The sequence below is a fragment of the Malania oleifera genome, chromosome 7 (assembly GCF_029873635.1).
Source record: "Malania oleifera isolate guangnan ecotype guangnan chromosome 7, ASM2987363v1, whole genome shotgun sequence".
NCBI lineage: Eukaryota > Viridiplantae > Streptophyta > Magnoliopsida > Santalales > Ximeniaceae > Malania > Malania oleifera.
The window spans coordinates 94,358,191-94,369,167 of record NC_080423.1 but is presented as its reverse complement, the minus strand read 5'-3'; the positions used below and the strand labels follow the sequence as shown (position 1 = coordinate 94,369,167).

The window sequence follows — 10,977 nt, the reverse complement described above, 5'->3', positions numbered from 1 at the left end:
ATGTTGCCTCTCCCATTTTGGCAGCCTAAATCGTTACACATTATTATTTCTATCGTCAATTTCAGTGTAATATGCAGCTCTTTCAACAACAGAAGATATGATAGCATTACTTTTTTGGCACCATAAATCATTAGTTATGATCTGCATAGTTTAGAGAGTAAAATTAACAAAAAACACTTATTTTACCATCCTTGTTTGCTGAGTTTGCCGGAATGAATTGAAATGCATGATTGATTTTCTTCTTTTGATTATTTGCCTTGATTGGGTCATGAGAGCACATCTTAACCTTTGCCAACTTCAAATTTCTTCTCCCATTTCTTTATTGAGATTGTGGTATTTGGTGATCTATAAATTCTCATGGCACTGACCTTTAATAATGCTAATAATGATAATATCGTTCTGCAAGATATTCATTCAGATTATGATGTTTTCCTAATTTCTGTCATTTTTTTTTTTTGCTCTGTCTGTTCTTTCTTCAGTGTCTGTTCTACTCTATGTGCAGTGGAGAAGTGTCTGATTTTCCAATGGTTTTTTTTTGGTGAGCAAAATCTGAACTTTTAGATAATTTTCTATTCATTATTTATTTTGTTGAATATTGCAGGTTTTCATTGGCTTTTCAATGATGAAGTTGTTTTTTGAATCGTGGGGAGTTGTTTTTGTATGTTTAAATTTCTCGAGTGGAATTAAATTAATTTCTTTCATGCTATCTCTCGTGTTGCTGTTAACTCTTAATTTTTCCTAGAAAAAAACGCTGGCTCTTTTGAATGTAGTATGTTTAAGAGATTTTATTTGTTAATGCCTGATTGGTATTTTTATATACTGCTAATAACGATGTACGTAATATGTTTAAGAGATTTTACTTGTTCATGCTTGATTGGCTATGATGTCATGGTGCATGGTGGCTTCTTGTATTTGGCACTTTTCCACTACCCTTATTTAGTCAGTCTTTGTCCTCGGCTCTTACTGTGTTTGGAATATAAATTTTAGTTTTAAATTTAGATTTACGTGAATATTAAGTGCATTAACTTTTTTTTAGAGAAATTTCACACAAATTTAAATTCAAAACTTAAATCTATATTCTCAAATATTAGTCTAATAAATGTAATAAGCTCAGTTATGTACCGAATGTGATTAATTCATTTATATAGTTCAGAGCACTTTAAGAATTTTTCATAAATCAATAAAAATCAGTTTAACTTTCCATTATTTTTCTTTATCTTTATTTTTTTCTTTTTCTAATAATCCGTTTGTTAAAATTTAGCACATATGAAACTGGAAAAACAAGGTTGCAGCAGAGCATGGGCAAAGTAACAGTTAAGTATCTTGGAGACCAGATTTGGATCTACATGTCTTGTTAGGAACTTGTGAGCATCCAGATCAAAGTGACACCAAAATTTTAACGTGGTTCGGTCAATAACGACTTATGTCCATGGAGCATACACCAAATATTCACTATCGCCAGGAAAAATTCCAACTCTCACACACTCTCTCTCTCTCTCTCTTCCTCACTTCTTCCTCTCTGAGCTTCTCACTCTATCTGTACACAATATTATAACTTCCACAATTCTCTATTTATAGGGCTTGGAATTTAAATCACAATTAAAATAAAATCAATCATGAATGGAAGTTACAACGGAGAGGTTAATGGTGGATAAATGTACCGCGTTTTTAACTCAGCTCCTAGCTTGCAACGTGTCTCTAGCTGCCTTCTGGCTCCATCTCTAACAATCTCCTACTTGGAGACAGAGACGCCTCCTCAACCAGTATCATGAATAAATGATGTGTTCAAAATATGTGTCTTCAAGCATGAAGACCAACTGAAGTTGAATACAACTTCGGCTTCTCTATAGTTGCCACCTTCCTGTCTGCTCTATTTTTGCAGACTAATCTAATGGCTGTTAGTTTCACAACTGGTGTAAAGATGTCGGTGTAGTCAATCCCTTCCTTCTACTCAAAGTCTTTGACAACCAACCAAGGCTTGTACCTTTTGGAGCTGTCATGCTCCTCTTCGATTTTTTACACCCACTTGTTGTAAAGGCCTTTGGGCAACTTCCACGTTCTGTTGGAGGTGAGGGACTTCATCTCATCCTTCATCGCAAGCTCCCACTTGCTCGTATCTGCCACCTGACATGCTTCATCGTAGCATTCGGGCTCTCCTCAATCTGTCGGAAGTAAGTAATCAATATACCTTCTGTTTGGTATATAGGATCGAGTAGATCTCCTAAGCTCTGGAGGTGGAGTAGGAGACGGTGGTGCGACGATCTGCTCCATTGGTTCCTCAACCTGAGGATTCTCGGCATTCTGCTGATGTGTCCCAACACATTCTGAGTGGACCAGTTCTAGTCCCTTCTTCTTTGGGGCATGGGTGTTTATCTGGAAGCTAACCCTCTTCTGTTTCCTGACTATACAATCCTCACACATTTCAACCTGTACTGATTGTAGACCACTCAATTTTTCCTTTGAGTGCATCACCCTGAGTCCCTTCTCGCTCGTGTGACCAAGTCGTTGGTGCCAGATGTTGCCGTCGTCATTTCTTGCAGTAACTGAAATAGACATGAAGATATTGGAGGTTAGAAAAAGTGTTCAGCTTTTCTTACCTTGTGCAATTGTTAGTACACCCTTTGAAACTTTCCATTCATCGCCAATGAATTTTGTCGTGTATCCCTCATCTGTCAACTGACCAACTGAGATTAAATTCTTTCTCAGGTCTAGAATATACCTGACATCCTTCAGCTTTCATACTGACCCGTTTATATTGATCTTCACAACTCCCTTGCCGGTTACGTCGCAAAGTTGATCGTTGCCAAGGTACACTTTACCAAAATTACCTGGTGTGTACTCCTCTAGGCAATCTCTGCAGCATGTGACATGAGATGAGGCTCCGGAGTTTAAGACCCAAGACTCCTACTTGCTTTCCAAAGAGCAGATCAACATTTCATCATTCTCGGAAGCAATATTTGCTTCTGTATTTGCCCTCGTTTCGAATTCTTTCTTCTGACTCCTGCACTGGTTTTTGCAATGACCAGTCTTTTCATAGTTCCAGCACTCAATAACTTTTGTACTCTGGGAACTTATGTCCTGAGTACCTTTGGGATTTCCGAATTTAGACCGTCTAGGCCTAGATCTGCCGCGGTTGTTTGATCGTCCATGCTTGTTTCCTCTAACTTGACTCTCCATGTTCAAGGCTGAACTCAAAGTGGAGCCATGGTTCGACTGCATTCTTATTTCATCCGTCAAAATCATGCTGACGACTTCATCGTATACAAGTTTTGATTTTCTTGTGGAGCTATTGATGGCAGTAACGACACCATTCCAACTTTTAGGAAATTGACTGAGAATCAGTAGGGTCTGAATCTCATTATCAAATGTTATCTAGACTGAGGCGAGTTGATCAGACAACTCATTGAAGTTATTCAAATGTTTGCTGAAACTTTCACCTGCAGACATGTTCATCATAAATAGTCTTTTCATGAGACGTACCTTGTTTGAGGTTGAAGGCTGCTCGTACATATTAGAGAGCACATCCATCAGAGACTTGGTGGATGTTATATGCTTGATATTGAATGCCACAGATTTCGACAACGTTATTCTGATGGCTCCGAGGGCTTTTTGATCAAGCAACTCCCACTCGTCCTCGTTTATGGATGTTGGCTTACCCTTCAATGGTAAGTGCAATTCCTTCCCAAACAAATAATCATCAATCTGCATCTTCCAAAAATCGAAATTGTTTCCATTGAACATTTCGATTTTTGAGTTCTTTTTATTCGACATCTTGATTTGCTAATTTAGAGATGGAATTAGCTCAAATGAATAGTGCGGTTGGATCCAAAACAATCGAAAACCTTAGAAATGATTCAAGTCGCTCGAAAAACGGATCCAAAATGACTCCGAAAAGTTCAGTTAAACCTAGTCAAACTTGCTGACGTGGCACCTACTAACGTGGCACTTGCTGACATGGTAGTGGGGTCCACCTGCCGGCGTGGCAATGTGGGACCAATTGATGATGTGACAGGGTGGGGCCCACCTGCTAGCGTGGTAGTGGGGGTCCACTGTTGACGTGGCAATGAGCTATTGACGTGGCACCTCCTGTTGACGTGGCACCCACCCCACTGACGTGGTGGTTGACATGACGCGCTGACGTGGCGGCTGACGTGGCATTGAGGCGGAGGGTCGGACCCAGGTCAGGAACCGGTTCTCGGGTTAACCCAGGCTGAGTTTGTGTTCGGGTTGGGTTGGGTTCTCAGCAGGTCGGGTCGAGTCTGTCTGAGTGAGGAAGACGCGTGCAACGCGTGCAGCGCGTGAGGGACTGGTCACCGGCGCATGGCGAAGCATCTTGTTTCAGCAGGGCGTGTGAAGCTTCTACTGAACTCCTTTCGAGCTCTGGTTTGCATGATTCTCTTCATCTCGGCGAGCTAAATGCGATGGTGGCCTCAAAACTTGGTTTGGATCCACTAGACGGAGCTCTGATTTTGGGATCACTTCCGATCTGACTTTTCTGCTTCAACCGGGCTCTGACACCACTTGTTAGGAACCTGTGAGCCTCCAAATCAAAGTGACACTAAAACTTTAACGTGGTTCGGTCAATAATGACCTACGTCCACGGAACACACACCAAATATTTACTATTGCTGAAAAAATTACAACTCACACACACACACACACACTCTCTCTCTCTCTCTCTCTTCCTCCCTTCTTCCTCTCTGCTCTCTCTGAGCTTCTCACTCTATCTGCACTCTCTCTGCACACAATATTACAACTTCCACAACCCTTTATTTATAGGGCTTGGAATTTAAATCACAATTAAAATAAAATCAATCATGAATGGAAGTTACAACGGAGAGGTTAATGGTGGATAAATGCACCGCATTTCTGATTCAGCTCCTAGCTTGCAACGCGTCTCCAGCTGTGTCTCCTGGCTCCATCTCTAACAATGTCTGCATGCTTTCTCTTGATATTGACACTGAATTGATTAAAATTTGTTTATGTTGCTTTTGGGAGCATGAATTTTGGATCTTGAATTTGGATTTGAGCGGATTTGGATAAATTTTACATTACATTTTATCCAAATTAAGACAAATATAAAAAATTAAATAAAAAATTATTGCAAATTTTATTTTAATTATAGTATTTTTTTTAAAAAAAATTTTATATTTGTTTGTACTTTTATTATTTTAATCATGTTTTGTAATTGTTATTTTGTTAAAGGATAAAATTTAACATTTGTTTAATCCAAGTTTAAATTTGTTTGAGGTCTACATAAATGAACCACAAGGTTGATTTTAAAAATTTTAAGTTTTCTTTTCTAGTTTTTAATTTTTATTTTTGATTTTTTATAATAAAATTTTGCACTCTTTATTCGAATTCACACAATTCAAAATTTATGTTCCAAAACATATGATGAAAGAAATTTGCAACAAATATGTTTGGTGGATGTGAAATTATATTTATCTCCAATAGCTTCCCACTTTGTTTATTCGACATCTAACAATAATTTCACCAAATAAATCTAATAATAACTCATGCATTATTTACATCAAATTTAATAATAATAATAATAATAATAATTTATTAATGTATTTTTGCGACTAAAAAGAGTAATTGGATGTTTAAGTTCGACTTTAAAGAAATAATATTTATAAATAAAAAAAATAAAACTCAAAAGTACAGTAGACTTTCTAATTATTCAATGTACACACACACACACACACACACACACACACACACATTTTTCATTTCCCATTTTTTTTTCGCTCTCTTTGACCTTTTTACCTTCTTTATCGGCTCATTTTCACATTATTCATAATTGTACATGCAATAAGCTCGCCATACAAATACAAGTTGTATTGAATTAAAAGATAAAATAGAATCAAGTGCATGCTCCTTTTCTATCCACAATTCAAGGCAATCTAATCCTATATTTCATATACTTAGAATATGGTTGAGTAAAGGTAAATTGGAGTCTTTTTCCTATTACTACCTCTGCCACAATTCCTCGTCTATTTTAGCACTTACAACTCAACATTATGTGAATTATCTTCTATTAGTTGTTATAAAAATTCAACTTGCGTGTATGACGTTAGGTATGGTGATGGATCGTTTAAATTGGATTCCTCACAAAAGATGAGCTAATGTGATTAGCAACTTTAAACTTGGAAACTTTTAATTGAGCGACAGGTAAACTATCCTTACATGGCTTCCAAAACCAAATGACAAAATATTCAAGGACCAAAACCTATCGAGATACTTAGATGCATGCCATAACCTTAGTAGTTACAAGGGTGCAATAATAACCAAAGATTAGCTTATTCTTTAGTGACAATGTTGAATTAGACATACATGCCTAAGGCATTTTATATGTAACGAATATTGCACGAGGTTGTTTGAGTTTTATTAGAAATACTAATGACACAATTTTAGGCATCATTCGGTGTTTAATAATAACTCACTTCCCACTTTGTTTATCCAACATATAAGAGTACTTTTGCCAAACAGTCTAATAATAACGCGTGCACTATGTACTTGAATAGATAAATTAAGTTTAATAATCGTTCATTATTAGAAGGCATATTTTGCGACTAAAAAGGATAATTCGAGGTTTAAGTTTCACTTTTAAAAATTAGGGTTGGCGAGGTAGGGTGGGGGAGGAGCTTTTGTTACTAGATGACTCATGGGTGGTAAGTGTGCATTTCTTTAAGCAATATTTAGAAATAATAATAAACACTCTGTTCACCTATTTTTTATTCTCCTTTTCCCACTTGTTACGCTTTCTTTTATTTTCTTGCCTTCTTCTTTTGTCTCGTCCCATTTTCACTTTATTCATTATTGCACATGCAATAGGCAATTTCAAGAATACAAATCATATTGATTTAAGAAAAATAACTCAAATTATTATTCTCTCTTTTTTGTTTGCTTCACCCTATTTTCCATTATTATTTAACGGTAAGCCCCCATTTCTAAATTATTATTTTTTGTTTTTATTTCTATTTTCATAATTTTTTACAACGGGACTAAAAAGATTTTAGATTCTTAGATGATGTTGACGTACGAAATCTGCTCTCATGACCGATCTTTTTCCAAATTCTTAAGATACGATATTATATTTAAAATATTTGCAAACATAGTGTCTAAATTAACGACTTATTTTGTTTTAATTGTAAATAGAAGGTTTGTTTTAAGAAGCATGTTATTTAACTTGATAAAAAATCTTATAGAAAAAACGAAAAGGCTACAATTACATTCATTGTGGCTCTACGAATCCTTTTTTTATTTGCTTTTTTAATTAATTGGAAGTTTCATAAGAGTTCATTTGAATTAAGATTTTATTTTTTTAAAAAAATAGAAAATAAAATAAGGAGGAAATTTATTTTTATTATATTTTTTTTCTATTTTCAATTCTATTAAAAATGAAAGTTTATTTTCATATGATTAAAAATTAAGAAAAATTAAATATTAATAATATGTAAAATTACACTTGATATATTTTTTATTTTTCTTGATAAACTTTTTTGAATTATTTGGCACATAGTCATATTTATCTCGTGAGTACTAGTTAATGTATGGGAACAGTTTTTACTTTTAAGAAAATTTCAAGACACAATATAGGAATATAGTACGTAGGGTAAGTAAAAAGGTTAGACTGACACCTAGCATTACCACTACTCATTTTTTTTTTTTTCCTTTTTAAATTTGTAACATAAAATAATAATCAAAATCCTTCCGAAATTACTAGAAAAACATAATGTTTTATTTAATGAAAAAAAACAACTCCCTTAATTTTGTTTGTTAAAAAAAAAAAAATCTAATAAAGGTCGGTCTATTGTACCTTAATTCACTATTTCGAACCTTATACAGAAAGTATTTTCATATTAGCCCGAGACACAGAGTCAGAGCCCTCAACTCCTCTCACGGAGGATTGGATTAGGACCTCACAAGTCATTTGAATTACAAAGATAGTATGATGAAAAAAAGGCGCACACAATTAAATAGAACTATCATATAATTAGATGTGTTGCAATAAAACAATAATTTATCAGTCATTATGAAATAAAATATGCCTAAAAACCTAAAAGGACCCTATATATTCATAATGCTCGATCAATTAAAATTTGTCACGCCTACTTATAACCTTAATTATGATTATCATGCTTGCTGTAAGCTTACTCCTACTCTCTCACCGTTCAATTAAGAACAAAAAATAATAATAAAATGCAACTGCCTGTAGGGATGCCTAGGGAAATAATTACACAACAGAGGCTTAAAGCCCTACTTAAACCCCGCCCCTGCACTTCTCCAAAATCATTCCCAACTCCAAACCACACATTTCCATATTCGTTACAACATGAAATCCCAAAGCTCTCTCCTCTTCATCTCCTCCTTAGCTCTCCTCCTCTTCCTCCGCCCCGTCCCCACAGCCGCTGCCGCCTCCGCCGCCCCTCCACAAAGCAACGCTCCCCGCCCCGCCCCCGCTGCCAACGAGACCACCTTCGTCTGGCAAACTTGCAATGTAAGCGCAATCTCCTGCAAACCATACGTTTGCGGCAAAAACCTCGCTTACATTCTCGCTAGCTGCAACAGAACAGATATTCCTGTCGACCTCTGCAACAGCTCGCTCTCCCCCTATGCCGACGACGTGAACCAGAACCCGGCCAACTTAGCTTGCGTTGCCATCGCCGTTTCCGCGTACAGGGTCACCTCCATCAAGGCGAACATCTCCAGAATCGGGAAAAAAGCCGATAAGAAAGCCGCCTCCGCCTTCGGCGACTGCTCCGAGAACTTCAGCTCCGCCCGCGAACAGATTATATCGTCCGCGAGGGCGTTGACTAAGCTAGTCAGCATAAACAGCTCGACTAAGAGGTTTAAGGACATAGCAGCAGACGTGCAAACGAGGATGGATGGAGCCATAACGGACGAGAATACGTGCATGGACGGAGTGAAGGAGATGCTGCCGGAAAAGGATCTCGCGGTGGTGGCGGTGGAGGCTTTGGTTAATAGGGCCACGGAGCACACGAGCATTGGGGAGGCGATGTTCAAGTTTTATATTCAAAGCAGGTTAGATAATAAATCCTACGCCTGATCAGCTGACCTGGGGAGAGGATATGGAGTTACTATGTAATAAAAAATAAATAAAAATAAATCCTACCCCTAATTAATAAGGATGGCTACGCGCTAATTCTATTAATAAAACTAATTTTGAATGGTCTTTCTTATTTAATTATATTTTATTACACATTTTTAAATAATAATCAACACCTTAAAATAAAAATAAATTAATATAAAAAATTATATTTTAGTATCTTTTCTTTTGAAGGAATCACTAAATTTCCGGCACAACAATTCTCCATCATTCCCTCTAAAAAAATAGAAAAAAATTGTTAAATCAATATCCAATTTGAGTACTTAGCATACATATAAGAATTAAGGTGTAGTTAATTAAAATTTAAGTTCTAAAATATCAAAAATAAATTAAATTATTTTTATTTAACATTGTGGGAGATAGAAAATTAGGGAAAAATTAATCAGTTCACTAGTATCTAATTTGGCCAAAAAGTATGTAGGTCGATATTCTTCATGGGATTAATAAGTAAAACTCAATGTCCAATCAAACCATGTACTACAAATGTTTGATATCCAACCTCTATTATAATTTATAATCCAAAGAGGTTGTGTCTGAAACTCCAAGTTTTCTATAGGATGCATAACTTGTCAGGAGTCTAATAAATTCAATCAATTACAATTAGCCGAATGTCTACCCTTCATGCGAGCTAAAGAATGTATCTTATATTTAGTAACTCATTCATTATATTAAATGTTATGGCCATAAATCCAAAAAAAATTTACATAATTTTCATTCACTAGTTTCAAAAACAAAATTTCTTTATATGCTTAATTGAGGAGGATCATCAAGAAGCCATTGACAATAAAAGGGATCGAGTGTTGAAATGCCATATTAGAAAGTTTTAGAGCAACACTTTGAATCTTGACCAAAATTTTAGAGGACAAAAAAAATTTACATTTTGTGTTGTGATATGGATCGAATAATGAAGATGCACAACAGAATAAAACAAACAAGTAAATTGCAACACAACCAGAACAAGAATAACACAAAGATTTACGTGGTTCGACAAAGCCTACATCTACGGAAGTAACGACACACAAATTTCACCATGGAAATCACAATGTACACAATACTTTTCTCAAATGATCACTCACTCTCACATATATGCCCATAATGACATATAAAAGAGTCTCTCGGAGGTTTCCCCCTGTTTACCCAACCACCTAACGTTCAAATTCAAAAATTCAAAAAAAATGCTCGCAGCTTAGAACATCTCGTCGACGAGAACAGGGATTTGTCGATGTGAATAGACTTTCGTCGATGAGTCTAGAACTCTAAAATTTTTTTGCTCTCGGTATTTTCTCATCTACGATCATAGAACCTTCGTTGACAAGTCTTTACTGTCTCTTCGTTGATGAACACAGTATTCGTCGACGAACGCCTACTATGCTATCCCTTCATATTTTTCTCTCTTCCTTATTTGCTTACTAAAACCAAAGAGCCACAAACAACAATCTCCACCTTGGCAATTATACACCCCTTAGGAGAATCCCAAAAACATGAATTGTTCCACCTTGAACTTGAGAATGCCTAGTTGGATATGTCTTTGTTCTATCACATGGAGACATAGAGTAAGTGCAAGCAATGCTTGAACTTCTCTAAAGTAATTGATTTAGTTAGAATGTCTACTGCATTTTCAGAAGTGTGAACCTTCTCCAACACAAAGTCATCCGAAGCAATCAATTCCCGAACCCTGTGAAATCTCACATCAATGTGCTTGGTTCTAGCATGATAAATTTGATTCTTCACCAAGTAAATGACACTCTAACTATCACAACGCAACACTACTCCATCTTGTTGTAACCCCAGCTTTCTGACTAAACCAGTAAGCCTTAAGACTTCCTTTGCAGTTTCGACAACTA

The 10,977-nt window shown here is 36.1% G+C and overlaps 1 protein-coding gene across 1 annotated transcript; it reads left to right on the top strand.

Moving 5' to 3' along the window:
* Window positions 1–8,338: 8,338 nt before the first annotated feature.
* Window positions 8,339–9,073, top strand: LOC131160938 (21 kDa protein-like). Its single transcript, XM_058116810.1, has one exon. The coding sequence runs from the start codon at window positions 8,339–8,341 to the stop codon at window positions 9,071–9,073; it is 735 nt and encodes a 244-aa protein (XP_057972793.1).
* Window positions 9,074–10,977: the final 1,904 nt, after the last annotated feature.

Excerpts from the sequence above, each read along its gene's own strand:
- LOC131160938 (XM_058116810.1), top strand. The coding sequence starts at position 8,339 with ATGAAATCCCAAAGCTCTCTCCTCTTCATCTCCTCCTTAGCTCTCCTC.